The sequence below is a fragment of the Mauremys mutica genome, chromosome 2 (assembly GCF_020497125.1).
Source record: "Mauremys mutica isolate MM-2020 ecotype Southern chromosome 2, ASM2049712v1, whole genome shotgun sequence".
Lineage (NCBI taxonomy): Eukaryota > Metazoa > Chordata > Testudines > Geoemydidae > Mauremys > Mauremys mutica.
This window is the reverse complement of record NC_059073.1, coordinates 229,011,104-229,032,471: the sequence shown is the minus strand read 5'-3', so window position 1 is coordinate 229,032,471 and position 21,368 is coordinate 229,011,104. Positions and strand designations below refer to the sequence as shown.

Below are 21,368 nucleotides of genomic sequence, written 5' to 3'. Positions count from 1 at the left end.
AACAATTTCAAAAAGCAAACAAATTCATAAAAAAAGCAGTGTCTTCTCACGAACAAAGGCTATTTTTCCAGGAAAGATGGTTTTAAATTGAATCTTGTTACTGAGCAACTGTGACACATCCCAAAATAGTAAACAAACTTCAAATTTAAAATGTATTTAAATGTATTTAAAATGTAAATTAAGACTAATACTAACTCATAAAATCAGTTTTATGCAGTTATATAGACATCTGCCCCATAGTTCTTTCAAGACAAAAATAGGATAGCAGCATGGAAAACTAATGTATAGAAATTATGAGTTTTTCACCAACCCAGTTTTCAGGGGTATGCTTTTGTCATCTTCCGTGCTGTAAACTCATGGAGCCAAATGTGGCCAAGGGTTTCTGTTATTCTCTTTCAACCTAAATTCTTCTCTTAAATATGCGGGCCATGCACAACTCCCATTGTTGTCAGTAAAGATTGCATGCCTATATCTTTAGGCAGAAGTTGGCCCTTTATGTTTGTGGATATTAATGTGTGTTTTAGATTTGCCCCAAATTATTTCCAAACTGCATTTTTGGAGAAGACTAGCAGTTTAAGTCATTTCTGCTCTGTGTGGACATTGAGGATTTCAAAGCACTTTTCAGAAGGGTGGAGGTTTTGCCCCGATGTTCTTGACCACGTTTTTCCAAACCATCCACTATTGTACAATGTGTTTTGTACCAATTAGTTGCCACCATTCACACCTAAATGTGGCTGCATTTTGATGCTAGTATATTGGATAAAAATATAGGTCTTTATTCTGACAAAGCCCCACTGATGTCAAAGGAATTTAACTAAGTGAGGACCTCAGGATTTGGCTCCATATGCACAGCTGTAAAGTACTTTGGAATTCATCACAAGGAGAGGTGCTAGAGAAATATAACGTTATTTTATCTCTAAAAAGCATATTTAGCATAAGAGCTATCACAGGGCACACCACTCACCACCAGATTGGCATCTTCACCTGATACTCTGGGGATTAGCTGTAGGCCAACACTCTCCATGTCTGCCCTCTTCTCTGAGTTCCAGCCCAGGAACCCTCAACTCAGCAGTCTGGGCCTTCTCCCTCTGGCATCCTGGCTCTATCCCTGGGCTTCTTCCTAACACTGGTTCCCATTTTCTTCCTGGGCCTACCAGTTACCAAAGCTTAGTCTTTAAGGTGCCACAAGTACTCCTGTTCTTCTTCCCAGGGAGTGACTACAGACTCCCCCTGGTCTCCTGGGAATAGCTGACTTTTCCCAGCAGTTCCTTCTCCTTTCAATGCCCGGGCTTTATAGGCCCCACCTACTCCTGCCCAGCTGACCTTCCTTAATCAGCTGCCTAATGGGTTAATTGGCCCATCTAGCCTGTATTGAACTTTGCAGGGTGATAGTCACCCCATCACAAGGACAAATAATGTCAACAAGGAGCAATTGTTATTGTTCCATGTACTTGTTACCAAATGTTCAGTTAAATAACGTAGTTTTTGGCCAGACAACATTAAGGGAAGTCACAATTCACAGTAATACATGGGGTCAAACTACAAGCCTGTCATATCATTCTTGGGACCAGACACTCTCATTTCCACTGTATCTTCTTCATAACAAAGACTGTAGCACTGAAAAATAGTATGCAATTTATGCTTATTACAGAACTCAGTTCTGTATACGTATACTGGCTCTGCCACCACAAAAGTCCAATATATGCCCACTTTGGCCCTGTTTATGCCCACCTGCTACCCAATTACACCTCATTAAGCTGCACACCTGCAGCAACTTTAAACTCAGACCCCCCTATAATACATCAATTGTTTTCTTGTCACTTTCTCATTAACAACTGTCTTGTCATCAGGAGTTTTTCTGATATTATCCTTACTGCCAAAATTCTCTGACAAACCTCAAAAGTCTGATACCTCAGCAGGTTCCTGGTTATCAAATACTGAATATAGTGAACACAGACAAGGAGACAGTCAATGATAAGCCCAGTTCAGGTGGCAGGAATATATAGCCAAGTGGTTTGCTCCAGAGCCTGAGGGCAGATTATGCTTTGCTGCACAATTGCATATAGTACATGTTATTTTTGTGTATCAAAAGGATGGGAAATATCAACTGAAATAATTTTCTATTTTTCTTAAATACCATATTCCAAACAGTATTTGATTAGTCATGTGATCCATCCCAGTGTAATACAGGGCTAGATCCACCATGGAACTTTTAGGCTTCCTATCACCCAGTGCAATCAAGAGTCCCGAGTTAAGAGCCAATGCAGGGGAAAGGTTAGTGGCGTGGTCCGCAAATGTATTAGGCATTTAAGTCCATTTTTTAGGCACCCCAGTGATCCACAAAACTCCCACTCTGCTGCTACCTATAGCTACTTAGATTCACTTTCACCTAAATTTTTGCAATAAACATTTTCTAGATGCCTATGTTTTGGCCTCTGAGCATGTGCACTGCTGCCTCACTGTAGGTGTCTGAGCACCTATGTCCTGCCTAATCCCCAAAGTGATTCACAGACTAGGGAAGATAGGCATTTGGCCACCTAAATTGTGCGTGGGGGCCTGATCCGGTAAACTCAGAGGCTGCTTACCAGAGAGTGAGAGAGGGAGGGGCACTTCCCTTAAAAACCTTTAGCCTAGTGGATGGGGTACTCACCCAGACAGTGAGAGAGCCCCAGTTCAAGCCCCCCTTTCTTCTGAGAGGGAGAAGGGATTTGAGTGCCCTAACCACTAGGTTATAAAGTCTTTCTCACTCTTTCACCAGCCTAATATTTAATTATTCAAGTATTTAATTACAGTGGAACTACGAGAGAGATTGTGGGAGCTCCACATCAGAATATTCCACTGCCTAGGAGTTAGGGTGCTCACCTGAGAGGTGACAGAGACCTGTTCACATTCCTTCTCCCCTCAGGCAGAGGGACCTGAACCAGTGAGTACCCTTTCCTCAAGGCTAAAAGTTATAAGGGAGCAGCTGCTCCTCTTCCCTGTCTCCCAGCTGTTTTGTTTCAGGCCTCTCATGAACAAAGGTGGCCTATCTTCCCCTGGTTTGTGGATTGCAAGCAGAAATAGGTACCTCCCTGCAACCTGGATTTAGGATGGGGCTTAGTACATACCCTTCTCTTTGGCATCTTCCATTGGCTAGCTTAGGCGGCTCTGTGCCTAGCATGTAGGCTTTATGGATTGCATTGTAAGGCACCTATCTCTTCCCCTTCATTGTATAAGAGTCTAGGCCCCTAATTGAAGCTTTGTGGATAGCAGTGTTTCTCTGCTTTTCTAGATGTTTAAAAGTTGTGCTCCACAATGCCCGGCATTGCAACGCCTAAGTGTCTATGTGAATCTGGGCCCAGGTGCCTAAGAATGGGATCTACATAAATCAGCATGATAAGTGGAGAGTTGCCTAAACTAGCCAATAGGAATTGCCAAGGCGGGGTGTGATCAAAGGCCCATCTCTGTCAGGGAGTTAGGCACCTCTGTCTTGGCTGGAAAGACGTGTCTGTAACAGATATGGCAATTTCCTGCAATATCCTTGAAAAACCTTATTCTGTTAAGTTTAAGTATCTTTGGAGTCCATTGTACTGAATGCAAAGTTTATGTATTATTGTGGGCTGGGATTATATGTAACTTCTCTAGTGGGAGATGTGATGGAAAGCTTGGATGATCAAAGGACAATATTGAACAATATGCCAGACACAAATGAACTTTTGGGACAATATATGTTAAGTGTTTTTCCTGAGAAATATCTGGGGGAGATTAATGCAAATTCTCCACCTCAGGTTATACAAACCCGCAGCCTTTTGAAACTATGCCCTGAGGAGTGGGCCTTTGTCTGCTGATCATCTGTTACATGAGGCCAAGATCAAAGCCCCAAGCTGTATGAAGGAAAGACTGAACTCTTAATGGTTATTCTGGTTCCGAATCTGAGACAGTCATGAACCTGTAAGGAAGGGGAAAACCCAGACAAAATGATGACATGGATTAGCACAGTAGCTTTGAGGAGTACCCTCTGGGGTACTTTCTTGAGAGGGGGTGTGTGTGTATGTGGTGGGGTTCCCCCCGTCACCTTTTACAGAAGGAAAAAGCCCAGTTATAGACATGTTCCATAACTGTGAGTGACTGGATAAAGGACAAGCCAGTGCAATGCAGAAGGAGCAGTCAAAGGGGGTGTTAGAGGTGCAGATAAATGCAACACCATGTCCTAACTCAAGGAGGCACTACCACAGTGAGTAGGAACAGTCACAGGCTGCTGAAGCGGAGTGCACATAACTATTTAAAAGGGTATAGTAGTTCTTCTGAGTATGTTCCGCTGGTATCGAGGGGTACAGAGCATCTGGCAGCAGCCACTCAGGTGCTACACTCTGCCCACTAGGCACTCATGGCTTTCATGTCCACAGTATTGCTTGCACAATGCAGTTGAGAGCTCAGCTCTAGGAATTAGTTTGTCCAGGACTATTGCACTGTTTTCAGACCTCATTTTACATTGCCCATATGATTTACTAGCAGAAACCGTGTTAAAAGAATGACCCTGTCAAAGAAAGCTGTTAGGTTGGTTTGACACGATTTATTCTTGACAAATCCATGCTGACTGTTACTTATCACCTTATTATCTTCTAGATGTTCCCAAATTGATTGCTTAATTATTTGCTCCATTATCTTTCCGGGTACTAAGTTAAGCTGACTGTAATTCCCTTGGTTGTCCTTATTTCCTTTTTTATAGATGGGCACTATATTTGCCCTTTTCCAGTCCTCTGGAATCTCTTCCATCTTCCATGACTTTTCAAAGATAATTGCTAATGGCAAGTTACCCTCCTCAGTCAGCTTCTTGAGTATTCTAGGATGTATTTCATAAGACCCTGGTGACTTGAAGACATCTAACTCGTCTAAGTAATTTTTAACTTGTTCTTTCCCTATTTTAGCCTCTGATCCTACCTCATTTTCATTGGCATTCACTATGTTAGACATCCAATCACTACTAACCTTTTTGTCGAAAATTGAAACAAAAAAGTCATTTAATATTTCTGCCATTTCCACATTTTCTGTTATTGTTTTTCCCCCCTCATTGAATAATGGTCCTACCATGTCCTTGGTCTTCCTCTTGCTTCTAATGTATTTATAGAATGTTTTCTTGGTACCCTTTATGTCTCTAGCTAGTTTAATCTCATTTTGTGCCTTGGCCTTTCTAATTTTGTCCCTATATACTTGTGTTATTTTTTTATATACATCCTTTGAAATTTGACCTAGTTTCTACTTTTTGTAGGACTTTTTTTTTTGAGTTTTCAATAATTGAAGATCTCCTGGTTAAGCCAGGGTGGTCTCTTGCCATACTTTCTATCTTTCCTCTCGAGTCCCTTCCAGTCCTACGATTCTATGCTTCTATGAAAATGAAATTTCTGTAATATTTAATTCAAACTTTCCCCTCACCACAAAGACTACAAACGTCCCTTTAATCATATCTTCAGTCCTGAAATCTATGCCAGTAATCAGTGGATTTGAACACTGAGCTTTGATAACTTCAGACGCCAAGTTCCAAACAATTTTGTTCTAATTTATTATTAACATGCCACTAGAAAATGCCTTTGAAGTAGCAATATTCCGTATGATGCCAAGTACACAAAAAATCTGCTACTGCAGCAAACAAATTAATATTGATTATCCTACCCTGAGAAGAATGAGGAAAATAATTAGATTATAAAACTGCCATGAATCCTTGTATAACATGTAATTACTTCCATGTTTTATATACTTATTTTCTTAACATCCATGCAAATAAAGCTGATGTTAGGATACAGAAAAGAATTCCACTATGTGGTGTTTGTAGCTATGCAAATGCAGGGAAGTGTTAAGTTATATGCAGGGCTTTAAATGTAAGGAGTTTTCCTGATTATCTGCTCCTGGCGCAGGGATATAAATCAAGTCAAAATGGCTATTATAGAGTAGCAACCTGTGCACATACAGTCTCTCTCCCATGCAGACTTGTGTTCATTCTTTCCTTTTAGTGATTTTCCTGAATATGAAATAAAAACTATGTAGGTTGAAAGGATATGTTGGCTCTTTGTGTGTGGATAACATAACATCCCACTTAATATTTAGCATGTAACTGAAAGGGAATGTTTAGGACTAAAATACATGCCCAAAATGAGAGATGGGGAGAATAAGCATGAGTGACTGTAACATGGTGACCGAAAGGTTTATTGCTCTGGATAAATCCACTATATTTCAAATAAATCCTAAATTCTAAATATGTTCGGCAGAGAGAGCTGAAGGGGCTAGGTGCTGATGGCTATGCAGACACTAGAGGCCCTAAGAATCAGAGTAGATTAATGATCAACTCAAATTTACATGGGAAGCTGCAAGAGCACAGGAAGCACATAACTTTGTTTCGCACTAGAAGAAATCCTGGACAGAAAACATCATTAAGCTATATTAACTTTGTAAATATGTACCATAACTTAAAGAAAGAAAACTTTAATGAAATGTTGCAATTTTTATGTCTAGCAAACTATTAAAAGCCTGGAAATTCTAAGGTATGGTTAAACTCTGAAAAACCCAAATGTTTGAAAGTGCAGAACTGAGGCAAGCCTCCCAAAATAACCGTAACTCTGCCCCTACTTATGCACAGACATAAAACAAAACTTATACACACACACCAGCACGGGATTGAGAATGGATCATGTAATCAATACTGAATAGTGAATAATATACAGTCCAGTATTTCAGGTACTAATATACACATCACTAACCCACTATACATGTACCAGCTACACAAGAAGAGAGATATCCTCTATTTCCCCGTCCCACTTTGAGGAAGCAATGAAAACATCTCCTCTTTTACATTCATATAAACACATGCAAGACTTGTCCAGTGCTCAGCCTGCGTTACCAATATAATTTGGTCACACCAGACTTGTGAAATTTTACAGCCATTTGAAACTTGTAGGATCCCAGTACCTGCAGACATTGTAAACGTGAATGCCTTCCCATTCAACTATGAACAACCTATTTTATTATTTGTTTGTTTGTTAAGAACACAATGAAATTTGTTTCAGCTGACCACAGCAACTGGCTGCAAGCTTCTTAAAGCCCCAAGATTAATTGTGTGGTTCTTTCTAAAATGTTTAAATGTAATATTTCCCATCCCAACCATTCAAAAAGTCATGAAACTCGCTTAAAAATCATGATTTCTTCTTTAAATTATAAATCTGGAAAAAAAATGTATTTGCCTTCTGGTTTTTTTTTAACTTTAAGGATACACTTGGGTCATTTTTTTGCAATTTTTTTCTCTGCAATTGCAAGGATTAGAAACTTACCTTTTTAAATAAATGAAAGCTGAGAGTCTCATGTATTTACGTGGTTCCAGGAGTCAGGGCTTCAGCACCAAATATTATAACACTGTAAATAGTTTGAGAAGTTTAAAGGAAAGCTCTGCTTTTTTCATCTCAGCTTGTAGCAACATAATCATTATTTAACATTTATATGGTGATAATGCCTTAAGTCCACAGCGTATTGTGCTAGGCACTGGGACAACCTATTGTGCTAGGCTGGGACAATCTCTGCCCCAAAGAACTTACAATCTAAAATAATATATTATGTAATAGCATTGATTTTCTTTTTTTAAACTAACATCAAAAGAAAGTTCTTCTTTCTCCTGGTAGCTGCCATCTTATTAATCCCTCCACGCTCTTCTGGGAACACTACTAACTTTCAGAAAATGACATTCCTCATATTTCACAGCTGCTGGGGTTTTCCTCTCCCAGACCTGAAACATCTCTCCTGTTGTTTGTACATGATTTTTAGCTGACCTCATCTCTGGATTCTGTATGGTCTGTACGTCAAGGAGGAGCCTCTGTCTCACATTGACAGGGTACACAGAGAAAGTATACATTGAATTTTCCATCTGGACAGAATGGGGGATTGGGAAGACTGGCCTTTCTGTCTCCGAGTGGAATAGCAAATGAGAGAATAGTGCTGTCTCTTGACTGTATATGGAAAATAAGATGGGATAGGAGTAGTTTCCTTACCAGAGTAAAAATTGACACATGGGAATGACATGGCAGTGGTTGTGTAGAGAAGGCAGGAAGCGCAATGCTCATATTTCTGACCCATACTGGAGAGGTGACCTAGGAAATGATCCGTGGATGGTAGACAGTTTATAGAGGCTTGTTGCTTATATATTAGAAATCTATACTATTGTGTGGTGGTGTGTAAGAAACTTCTGAGATTAGAGACTGATGCTAGGCAAGGAGTTAAGGTTTTTTGGACTGTGCAATATGGTATTTTACCCAGGTACATTTTATTTACTAGACTGTGTGAACTGTATGAGCATTTTGAAATATCTATGTACAAATAACTTCCTCAATTGTTCGGTTCCATGGTTCTAAATGGCTAGGTTTACATACCTGTTAGAATCTATGTGTTTCCACTTTAATTTTAACGGACAACCTTTAATTTAAAAGTAGAAAAGATATGTGTGTGTTTGCAAACTGGACTACTTTACCTACCACTGAAATGCAGCAAGAGAAAGATGAGCAGCAGCTGTTCAGCACTACACAACATTTCAGTAAAGAACAGAGTCATGTTATAACTCCAATTTCCACCAGCAGCACAGAAGGATCTTGACCAGAGATATTACAGCACCACATTATAACAGTTTACCTGCTAAAAATATATATCAGAAATAAAATAAATGCATTTTTATTAGATCAAATGGGAAAAAAATCAACAGTACTTCACCCATTCCCCTCTTCATTAATCCTTGCTTCTCCCTTCCTATGAAATTGAACAGTCTGCAAGTTGCTGGTGCCAGCTCTTTGCAAATTGCCTAGGACAGGTCTCTTCATTTACAGTTCATTTTGCTTTTCTGTAGCTGACATGCATTGTTATTTCAATGAAGGCTTTTGAACTCAGATTTTGAAGGCTTCCCAGCTGAATTGAAGACATTGCAACGTTTTCTACGAAATCCAGTAAAAAGAGCCATATTTTCTCATTAGACAATCTCTGAACTAACGGTGGCTAGGGATGTTACTGGTTCTGTGGGTAAAAGTGGAAAAGGTGCACACAATGGTGATGCATCCAAAACATTGGCTACATACCAATTCTCCCCAAGATATGCTTTGGGCTATAGCATAGCTTTTAAAGCACAACTGAGATAGGGAAGGAGTCAAGATACAGCATACTAGTGGGTAACGGTGCTATGAGAGTGCACTCTGAAGTGGCAGATGGTATACAAAGAGCCAGCCTCCAGCCACTAGAGGATGCTACATCATATCTTCTTGTTTAATGGGACATCACTCATTTTAGTCTCGCAGCTATCTACATTCCATATTAATTTGGTGTCCCCTCATTTTTATTGTTGAAAATTATTTACATCAGAAACAAAGGCTCATGAAACAGTTGTAACTTATAACAAAGGGGTTATTTAGACTAAAGGAATAATCTGGTAGCATTTTAAATGTCCTGCAGGAATACTTTTTCATGTCCCTCATTTAGGATCAGTCAGTATTGCAAACCCCAAGTGTTAACACATCATTAGTCAGGCCCCAAAATCATAAGATTGGCTTAACAGTCATGAGACTGTTAAAATAATATAATTTGGATTCTTTTTATTTGCTGTCTGGTTCCTGAACCTTTAAGATACACTCGGTATATGTTTTCAGGCTTTTTTCTAAAACTATAAGGGCTAGAAATATACATTTTTAAAAACTGAAGCAGAGATTTTCATATAATCACTTGCCTCCAGGATTATCCAGGAGCTGAGGCTTTAAGAAAATTACCAAATATCATACTCTCATTATAAAATTGTGATTTTGTCCCATATTTGGGCCTTGCCAGGTAGAAAGGCACACGATTCCACGGGATGTGCAGTTGGTAGTCTCAGTCCATTTCCTAGTCTCATCTCACAAAAACAAATGCCCCAGTCAGCACCAACTAGCATCCTTGTTAGTAGTATCAGCAAAGAGGCCACAGAGACTCAGCTACCCTTTCAGCCCCATAGGTGGTCCTTTCAGATCAGGGTTGCAGCACACTGGTGGAAAAGCTTGCACTATTGCTGCCCATGCAATATCTGATTTATGGACTCCAGTCTCCAGGTTTGATAATTCAGTACATTTTGCCAGCACTTAAATGACTAAAGACATAAATATTTATTACAAATAAAAATACCTATATATTCCAGAGTCAAGATGTTACTATGCAAACACATTTAGCTTTCAATATATCATGTGCATTCAACCCTTTGTTCAATTCAGTTTGTTATACAGGATATTCCGTGCTTAATAAGGATATTCTAAACTAGAATCATGTGTGCTTCTTGATTTGTTTTCCAAAACAGCATTTGCTTCCTTCTAGTGCACCTCTAACAGTTCCATGCAAAGTTTTGATTTGATAGGACAAGAACAGTGAGGGCATTAGGACCAAGAGAAAGACACACACATTGCTTTGTATTATGTCTGGCAAAGGGTTCCTTGACTGAGTGCTATAGTTATGTGTGAAAGAAAGTCAGGGACTGAGTAGTTCTCATCTGTTGATCACAGTTAACTTGAAGCGTCAAAACAGGGGAAGCTGTCAGATCTGCTTGCAAAGATAATATCACTCCAGTCCAGATAGCAATTGGAAACTTTGCAGAGGCAGGAAATATTCTGGAAGGAAACTATCAAAAATGGAATTTATTTTTACTTTTTCTCAGAATTAAAAACGAAAATCAAAACTTCAACCATCTTTTAATGAGCTTTTTGGTCAACTAAATACATTCATTCATAGACAATCTGGGATTCTGTATAACAAAGGATCTCCTTTATCTAATTGGATCTATGTTATCTCTTATAAGTAGGTATTTTTGATTTTGTCTACAAATATACGGGAAAGCATGAAACAACATCAGTGAAATGTGAGGGGGAGGGGGGAACCTCGCAGCAGACAGTAATGACCAGTTTTTTGCTGCAAAGAAACCAGAGAGCTGGGCTGTAAGAAATATCCAAGTGATATTTAGCATGACCATCTGTATTGTTTTGTCACCAACAGTATGCTCTTGAAGAAGAGGTGCAGATATGGATCACGTAAGCTTCAGTTTCTCTTGTTGTTGCTGATGCTGGGTTTTTTGTTACTGATGGTTACAATCCTGACTCCACCATTCCGGGACCTGAACAAAGAGGGGACATCCCAGCCATTAAAGTTCAGTCCCAGAGAAGGGTATCAGCTGGACTTTCTGGAAACCCAAGAAATGTTGGAGACTCAGGAGGAGAGCCGGCAATACTACCCCATGGTGGGGTTATCCCCTTTCATTTCCCTCCGGGAGGATGAGCTGCTAGTGGCCATTGTGTCACCCACAGCCAGGAGAAACCACAGCAAGGCAAGAAAAGGATACCGAATGGTGAAGCAGCAGAGCAAAAGGCAGGAAGAAAAGACTGATGTCAAGCCAAGGGGAAACCAAGAGTCCCAGCTCATGTCCTTTTCCCTGCAGGATGCAGAAGAGGCTGCTGGGGGTGAGCAATTGACAATCCTTGGCCTGGAAACTCATGGCTTTAATGAAGCACTCAGTGAGCGGATTTCTCTGCGCAGGGAGCTGCCTGAGGTGCGGCATCCTTTGTAAGTAAAACATCCTAATTATTTCCTGTGAGAAACCTGACCACTCCCAATTGTTCCTCTAAAAAACCTTTCCCTTGACCCCGAGAAACCTGTCCCCTTTCTATCACATCATCTCCCTCAATTGGAGCAACCAGCCCTCCTCCCCAAAAGGAAATGTACCTGTTCCCCCAAATTTATGTCCCTTTCCCAAACTCCATGCTACAAGCTGGGACCCTGAAACACAGATCAGAAATTGGAGCTTAAACTAGCAAGACTCATCCTAGTTAGACAAAGCACATTCCTCTTCCCGTCTCCTTAAATAACTTAGGGTACAACAACTTTCATTCTATTATATCATCCCCTGGGGATATTGAGAGAACAGCAAATGCTATAACAGGAGCCATGAGAGACACTTGTCCCATTTTCTCCCTTTCTTAAATACTATAATTGTTTTCTTAAATACTCTCAGACTCAAGTCAAAAACACCAAGTGACTTTGGGCCTCTTGAGAATTGTGTGTCCAGTAAAAGAACTATAGGGAGTTATAGAAACTAGTAGTGGGGTTGGGGGGATGGAAGGAAGAATGACTGCAATGTAGCAGAGAGACAAGGCGGGTGAGGTAATATCTTTTGCTGGGCCAATATACCAGTCACTCTGGGTGTTCCAGTCCCAGCAGAGGGGGATGAACAAGTGCACAATGAATTAGTGTACAAGGCTATGTTATTTGTAAAACTCTTTTGCTCCTTGTTTATGTACCGCTCCTGCCCTTTCACTCTCACTGGCAGAGGCAATCGTCCCACTTCACCCAGGTAGCCAACAAGTTCTGATTTTTCAACCTGTGAGCGCACTTATTTATTAGCCTGCTCATTTAATGAGGAGTATGGCGGCCTCTGCTGGCACATATCAGAATGGAAAAATGTTGCAGTTGTCTGCTTTATTTAACAGGTACCAGGGCCAGTCAATGCTATTAAGCCATCTGTTGGAGTGTGAGAACTATGGGGCTGATTAGTCTGTTGCAAAGGCAAGTCACACAAATGAATTGTGCTAGCCATAAGATGCCAATATAAGGGCCTTATTTATGCTTGTTTAGGTTCTTTTGTTAAGTAATCACATAAACTTATTTATTTACTGTATTCTATTCAGCTGATGTCATCCTTTGTTCTCAGAGTGCTTCATATGTAGGCAATGGTCCAGATTCTGCTCTGAGATTCACTTGTGTGAGACCACTGACTGCTTGGGACTGAAATAAGCAAAACAACTTAGGCCAAATTCAGCACTGAGTTACCCCTGTGTACAGTTATTGTGGGGGTCAGTGTGGGCAGAATCTTGGTCTAAAATGACTTCGCTCCCTGACTGCTGAATATTTGGTAGTGCGCTTGATGTGAACTTGCCAGGGCATTTGATTCATGTCTAAAGGGCTATAAAAGTGTTGATCCCTTGGGTGTCCATTGCCACTCAGTTAGTAAAGCAATAACATTGTTTTCTATTATATTCTGTATTCTCAAGTGGACGGTTTTGTGTATTCCCTGCAGGAGCTGAGGATACCACTAACATTGGGGAAAAGGCAGAGAATAACAGAAAATCTCTGGGCCTCCTACACTTTGTCTTGTTTGTTTAGATTGTAAACTCTCCTCTTTATGTTGTGGTATTCATATAACCTTCATCAACTTAGTATCTGAATACCTTCCAGTCATTAATTAATTTTATCTCACAACAGCCCCGAGAGGTAGAGAAGGACTATTCCCATTTTACACCTGGGGGAACTGAGGCACAGGGTAGATTACAGGGCTAGGGCCTGCTAAGAAGATCTAGTGAAAAGTTCACTGGGAGTTAGTCTGTGCATCAGTTGGTCTTGATGGGTGAGGTTCTACCTGGTACCTAGCCAAGTAGGTAGTGGAGGACAGAGAGAGCATCAAGCCCCCTTCCTGCACGGGTTCCTTAAGGCAGAATAGCAGCTCCGGAACTCACTCCTACTCCCATTATCATCTGGGGGTGTGTGACTCCAGAATGTGGTGGAGGAGGGGAGAGAAAACAGGTAGAGCCATGGGTCTGCCCCCCTCTGATCTGGCTAGCCACGTGAGATGGGTTATGTAGCAAGTCTTAGAGGGATATAGCAGCTTCCATGCTCCCCAGAGCAATGGGGGAGCTCTGAGAGGCATCCTGCCTTTCTGAGGCAGACTATCTCTGATGCAACCCCTTTGAGTAGTGCAGCATGCCAAAAAGATATGATCTACAAGCAACAGGTTTCACATAACATCTTTGGCAGCAGTCATTTTCTCATGGCTAGAGACAAATGGCGGTCCATGTTTGAGGAGACAAACTTCAAGACTTGGAGGATGTTTTCCATATTTGCTAACAGTGTTTGATATGCATTATCTTGAATTTGTTTTTATTTCAGCTGAGTTACACTGAAGGAAAACTAGAGCAATGCAGGGGTGAATCAGGCCCTCTATAATTAACCAACCAAAACCAGCTAGAAGTATTCCAGAGAGTTATTTCTATAAAATCCCCCTTTGTTGCAGCCTGTGTGAAGTTAGGTGGTAAACTGTTGTGGCAAGGACCATACCTGCTTATTGTGAGGCACCTAACACATACTTGCATGCTGCAAAATAATAATGATAAACCCCCACTTCTATATATTTCATCTACTAATAAATCAGCATTAAGATATATGGAGTTTGTCATAGAACATACTCTTAGAAGTGCTGTCCCTTAAAGCTGACAGTAAACCATAGCATTGTCCTTTGCATTAAAGCAGTGCACTGGAAAAACTAAATTCTTTTTATTTAAAGATTACATAGCTCACACACAACAGAAATCAGTGCCTGCTGTTCACTGCAGCCTGCCACTCATGCGCTGTCCATAAAGTCCTGGACCCGACCATCCAATGTAGAAGGTGGCCCCTTTGACCTCTGCAGCCACACCCCACAACCTTACACATCAAGCATTGCTCCCTACAACCACTGTCTTTCCTGCTTATCCCTGGTGGATGTTGGTGGTACTTTTCAAAACATGTATGAACAGAAGTCCTGGATCTCTGCCAACATGCTCTCCACCCTTTCACTAAAACTTATTAATAGAACAAAATCATACCTCATGTAATCCCATTTACTTTTCTGGCTGGGGAGAGAGCATGGCCAGATGACCACGCCTAACCCCTGGGAATCCTCCACTAATGGGGCCAATTGTACTTTAATGCTACTCTCGTTTACCAGGACCCTGAAGGTACAAATGCTCAACACCCTTCCATTATCATCCCCCAGGGGTGTATTTGCCACCTTTGAGAATGCCTGCTTTCAGCTTGCCCAGGTGCAGTTAGCATCCTCCTGGACATTGGGGGTGAGTCAAGCCTGTCATCTTGACTTTATGATAAGGCCTTGTCCACAAACCACGGTTCTTCTCTGTTGGGATTAAATGTCAAATATTATGTACTCAGGCAAATGCAAACATACAAAATTTCCAAAAGGTTTTAAATTACCTCACAAAACTACAGCTCCCATTGAAGTGCTGCTGGGAATTGAATCTCAATAAGACATTTTTCTGGAGCCGAGTAGGAGTCTCCTTTGGCAGTGCCTTTGCCTTGTCTGAATTAATGTAGTGTTGACCACAATTCAGTATTGTTCGCCAGTAAGATTAGACCCCTCTGTCCCTTATCAGTCATGACCTTTACTTGTTTGAAATGATCAGCCAGTCATGGGCCCCAAAGTATAGAAAAGGAGTTTCATGCACCAACAGTCCCTCTCATTTAACTGAAGACTAGTTATCTGTATTTTTATTCCTTGCCAATCACCATGGCAACTGAATGCCGCATCAGCTAGGCTTCATAGTCTAGAGCAGTCATTTTCAATCCTTTTCCAATCAACACCCCCCAAAATATCATCAACTTTCTTGCCATGACAACACTACTAGTTGCAAAGCATTATGGGATTGTGGCAAAAATCCACAGTTGGTTATGGCAATATTTGTTGCTCCTGGTTCAGAGGCTGCATCAGTTTCTTGCTTTCGATTCCCTGTCTTCGGATATAATTGTTAAATCAGATACTTCTGCTTGGAAACACAAATTGCCCCATTCAAGACACTAGGATTTTCCCTTTTCTCCTATCTTAAGTGACAACACAAAGATATTTTTTTAAAAAAAACCTGGGCCAGATTGATCCCATTGCCTTTAATGAAGTTACATCTTGAGTAGTTTGTAGAGCAATAGAACTATATAATCTCCATATAATCTTTATGTAATGCTGTGGTGCCTCCACTGAGGATTTCTTTCTGTTAGAGATTAAATTAGCTAGACAAATTAAAGGGAGTCCACATGGAAAACTGAATATTTTAGGCCAATTTTTCACACTTAGGTAAAACAAGTGCACGTGCAAAATGTATGCAGACACACACTATCTGTAAAATATGTATTTGTGAACCCATGTTGGATAACTATGTTGCTGCCAGTTAGTGTGTGTAATCATCCACTTTCTATGAGACAAAATCAGCTTGTGTGTGCAATGGATGCATAAGTACTTTTGTCCATCCACACATTGCATCCATTCTTGGAAATTTGTCCAATGCCTCATAAGAGTTCATTAAAATGTTTGTGGTCCCTAAATACTCAGAGTTGTGTGAGGAAGTAACCACCTAATTCCCACTAACTGTAATGCTATATGTGTGACTTCCATGAGTGAAATTCTGGCCTCATGATGGCAAAATTCCCATTAACTTCAATGGCATCAGGAATATACTCCATGTCACTCCATGAGGGAATGCCACACCAGATCAGAACAGTGAGCCTAGGTCAGAAATCCTGTCTGTGAAACTGGTCCGTACCAAAAACCTGAAAGGAAGGAGCAAGAGATCTTGAAATAGACTATTATGGAAACCTGCCCACTCAGGGAGTTTCTGCTTAACCCCCATCCATCAATAGATGGCTTATGCCCTGAAGCCTAACCTTTTAGAAAAATATATATATTTAACCTATGTAATGTAACTATAAATGTTTTCATTATCCATATAAACGTCTAATCTTTCTTTGATCATACTAAGTTTCAATAATATCATGTAGCAATGAGTTACACGGGCTCATTATGCATTGTGTAAGTTAGTAGTATCCATTTAAAAGGTGTTGCTTTTCAGTTTCTTTGGCTGTTCCTTGTTCTTGTTTTGTGAGAATGGGAAAATAGGAGCACCAGACTGATCTCCTCTATAGCATTAATTAATTAATTTCTATCTTAGTCCTTATTTGCCACATCTTTAAAGTCTTTCCATGCTTGCAATCCTCTTTGTCTGGACCCTTTCTATTTCAGCTCTGTCTTTTTCAAAGTAGGATGACCAGAACCAAGCACAATGTTCCAGGTGAGGGCAAACTATTGTTTTCTATAATGCAATTATAATATTTTCACTGTTATTCTCTATCCCATTCATTAGACGTCCTAATGTTTTGTTTGCTTTTTTAACCATCACTTCACCCTGAGCAAAGATTTTGAGCTGTCTTCAATGAAGTAAGGGTAGATTGTCACTTTCAGCCTCAGAGAAATGGATGTGTTCATAATAATAAGTAAACAAAAAAAAGTGTTGCAACCTTCCATATTGTGCCGCTCTCATTCTCTCACATACAGCTGTCTGCAACAGGACTATGACCCCAACCTTCCTACTGCTAGTGTCATCATCTGTTTCCATGACGAAGCCTGGTCTACTCTCTTGAGAACTGTGCACAGTGTTATGGACACAGCCCCAAGGGCCTCTCTGAAGGAAATTATCCTTGTCGATGACCTCAGTCAACAAGGTAGCTCCCTTTTGCTCTCCCTAAATTCTATTTTCAAGCTCTTGGAAGGAAGTTGTAATACTGCATGGCAGAGATGGGGAGAATGGAACTACAAGGACCCTCCAAAATCAAGCTAAATCTAGAGAAAACTGGTTGCCAAATTTTACTTTTCCTCCCCTAAAATTCAGCTTCAGCCTGAGTTTGAAAGTGTTTATTTTTTTCCTGTCATTTCCAATAGTTTAAAGCCTTTATTTTTAAACACAGTTCACCAGATTGCTCTGCATGACTGCCCTGTCCTAGTCATTACATCCCACTCCACCAATCTTCGTGTCAACCACAAATTTTAATCACCAGTGATTTTATATTTACTTTCAGATCAGTGATAAAGATGCTGAACAATGGTGGACCTCAAACTAATCTCGCCACTGGAAACACCCCAATTTGATAATGATTCCCCATTTACAACTACTTTTTGAAATGCCTCAGTTAGCCAGTTCTCAATCCATTTAATGGGTGCTTTTTTAATATTGGATAGTGCTAATTTTTTTTAAATGAAAATGGCATGTGGTACTAAATCAAACACTTTACAAAAGTCTATTACATCTATGCAGTTACCATTATCAACCTAATTTATAATCTCAGAGAATGAAATCAAGTTAGTTTAACTGGACCTATTTTCCATAAAACCATGTTGATTAATAAAGGATGGGAATATGATTAATGACAATCAGCTTTTCCATTATTTTTCCTAGGACTGATATCAGCTAACTGTCCTATAGTTAGCCAAGTCATCTTATTTGCCATTTCTGAATATTGGCACAACCTTAGCATTCTTCCAGTCTTCTGGAATTTTCCCATTAATCCAAGATTTATTAAAAACTAATATTAGTGGCCCAGAGATCTCCTCAACCAGCTTTTCTAAAATCCCTGGGGTGAAAGTAATCCAGGCCTGCTTATTTAAAGATGTTTATCCCTAGGAGATGCTGCTTAAAGACTCCTTCATTCCCAATGGAGTGGAAAGTACCGCCTCATTCTCATGTGACACAAAGTGCATCATCCTGCTTCTTTCCAAATGCAGAGTAATTTTTTTCCCAATGAAAGCCGAGATTCTTACAGAGTTCCAGGAGCTGCAACTTTAAGAAAAAGAGCAAATGTCATGAGACTTGTGATAATTTGGGAAAGTTGGTGGTAACACTCAGAAATGACCTGTACTTGCTGACAGTGGAGAAGGCAGAGGGAGAGCAGTGGCTTTAGCAAATGTTACTGAGCACGCTCAGTCCATGTGAACATGCTCAGTACAAGCCAAGTAGCAAATCTGGGGGGCACGTGATCTGCATTTCTTCCCCCCATGCATCGTTTCTGATAACACTGGGCAGCACCCATCTGCATGCGTGGAGGTCTTCTTCCATAGATTGCTTCTTGGGCAACATGGATTCTTCACTGCTAGCAAATTATACTCTCACCTCAGAGTTTGCTCTTCCAGTCTGTAGTTGAAGGACATATAAGTAGGGAAATGTAAGAGAAGGTCACATTACTTCTGGCTTGTCCCTATTGAAAACAGAGGACATCAGTCTCCACAACTGTGTTAGTCCAGTATCTGTTACAAGTTCTAAATTCACTTCATTTTGCTTCTGTTTTTAAACCAACACCACATTAAAAATAAAATGCTAGATTGTGCCCTTAGCGTATAAGTTGGTGGTTAAGATTCACTGTCCAAGGAGTAGCCTCAAGAGGAACTGTGACTGAGAAAGTCACCATTCCTTCCCACTCTCCCCTTTCACAATGACATCATGTGTACTGCACTCCTTTCCAGGGGCCTGCACACACCTTCCAGTATGCCCAGCCAGTTCCCCTGGCTGACTTGTGGGGAGGCAAAACCATGGTTCCATTGTTCCCTACCCAATTTCCTCACAGCAGCGAGGTGGGGGAGAGGGAAGGGATGGCACAGCACAGCCCCCATGCCCAGAACTGCAAGCTAGAAAGGTCTGACATAGCTAAATAGGAGTTGGAGCTGAGGCTTTGCTCCCCTTTACTCCCTGCATGGCTGAGAAAGACAAATGCACAACTAGCCCAGAAATCACTTTTCTAGCGGGGGAGTACCATTTTTGCCACAAACAGTTTTTTGGTTTTGGGGTTTTTTTGAGTGACAGATTGAATCAGCACTAAAATCTGAATGATTATTATATTTATTGCAGGGCATCTGAAGTCAGCCCTGAGCGAATACATCTCCAAGCTGGATGGTGTGAAATTGATCAGGAGCAACAAGAGGCTCGGGGTCATCCGGGGTCGTATGTTGGGAGCTGCACGGGCAACTGGGGATGTGCTGGTCTTCATGGACTCCCACTGTGAGTGTCACACAGGCTGGTTAGAACCCTTGTTGGGCAGACTAGCCACTGACAGGTAAATATCCCTTTGGGCTTAGTGTACAAAATGTTTAGATGCTTGTTAGAAGGGAGTGGGTCACCATGAAGAACTGTGATCCTTGAACTATTTATATTGTTCATAATGCACAAGTTTATACTAATTCCTGAGAACAGGACAACACTTGTGATCTCTTAAAATTCATTTTTACCTTGAGTTTTCATGGTCTCTTCATCCCTTTAGCCATACTGTGTTATTTTACTTTTACTCTATGTGCATTAACCTGAAATTTAGGGTACTAGACAGACCAGGCATTTAATAAGACACACTACCAAACCCTTTTTCTCTAGACCTGCCTTGAGGGAATACAGCCTGTGTCTGTAGTGTCTGAAATGCATTAGCATTGGAGCATATGGTGGCCAACATGAAATGAGTTGGCAATCCCAGACAGCAAGCAACAGACGACAAGCATCCATCAGAGAAACCGCTTCAACAGTTGGCATTATTTGCCGCACTTGTTGGCAGTCTCAGTAATGAGGTCAAGGATTGAATAGGCCCAGAGGCTGGATTATCTTCTCCTCCTGTGAGCTGCTCCTGTCAGGTCACATCTGATGCACATTGACAGGGCAGGGTGGGAAGGGCTGCACTGCTTTCTCCCATGTTGTACCTGTGGCTGTTCCATGGAAAAATAGAAGACTTTTCGGGCTGCCTAAATCCTAGCTATTTCACCAACACTAAGTTCAGAAAGACAAATAGAGATAATGCATGGCTGTGCTCAGCATTCAGCAATCACCAAGCATCACAAAGAGGTTAGGGTACTGAAGTGTTTCAAGAATCATATGCAGTAAATACATACTCTTTAATAAAGAAAGGATTCTGAAGCCACTGAAAAGTAAATGTTTGAACATTAAATTATGTAACATTAACAGTAAACTAAGGCTGTTTGTAACACAATGAATTGCTGAGGGGGTGAGGGTGTATTTTGAAAAGAAAAGTATAATGCCTCCTTTAAAACACTTACTAGCTCAGTAAGTAACCATAGTAAGAAGCTGCAAACAAGGTTGTTCCCAGGCAATGAAATGGGCTGCTTTTACTGCTGACAATGGCTGCTTTTAAACTCATTCATGTTCTCTTTTAGAGATGATTGCATTGTTCAAATGCAAAATGAAAGATGCTGCAAGTATGTGGAATAAAATACTGTTCTAGGTTTCCATGTCTGCCCTTTTCTAAAAGGGTTTCCCAGTGAAAGCAGATTGCTTTGTCTTCTGGATTATTTGTGGCCCATGCTGCTGAAGCTTCATTGCTGTTGTGACTCAAGCTGGCTTTGATCTAGTATCCAACGTCTGCACATGCTGCAATCCTATCTCCTGATTGCAATGTAGACATACCCTAAAAGAGCTACAGAAAGCCTTAAAGGAGAGTCACAGTGATGCACTGCTCCATGGAAGCTTTTTACATGCCACTTCACAGGGGAATTACAAGAGCAGGCGAGGAGGCATGGCCCATGAATCCAATAGCACAAATTCATGCCGCACTGATTCACTGGCTAAAATTCACCATGACAAGAGAGGCAGCCACCAATGCTACTGTCACCCTGAGGCTTCCATAGTGGCCATGGAGCAGCTTCATTGGTGCCTTGTGACCCATGGGAAAGGCTTCTGACCCCTGCAGCACACACCACCAACCTTTGTGCAGAGCCAATGTGCTCA

General features: G+C 40.9%; 1 protein-coding gene across 2 annotated transcripts in view; it reads left to right on the top strand.

The window, feature by feature from the left end:
• The first annotated feature begins 10,483 nt into the window (after positions 1-10,483).
• GALNT15 (polypeptide N-acetylgalactosaminyltransferase 15) overlaps positions 10,484-21,368 on the top strand; it is a 37,822-nt gene continuing 26,937 nt past the window's right edge. Inside the window, exons 1-4 of one of the 2 annotated variants that reach the window (XM_045005976.1) lie at positions 10,484-10,812; positions 11,008-11,571; positions 17,153-17,319; positions 19,494-19,698. In XM_045005976.1, the coding sequence (XP_044861911.1) occupies positions 11,009-11,571; positions 17,153-17,319; positions 19,494-19,698 (935 nt within the window). In that variant the 5' untranslated portion in view covers positions 10,484-10,812; position 11,008. Of the gene's footprint in view, positions 11,572-17,152; positions 17,320-19,493; positions 19,699-21,368 lie in introns of both variants that reach the window. The other variant, XM_045005977.1, reaches the window with a different exon arrangement.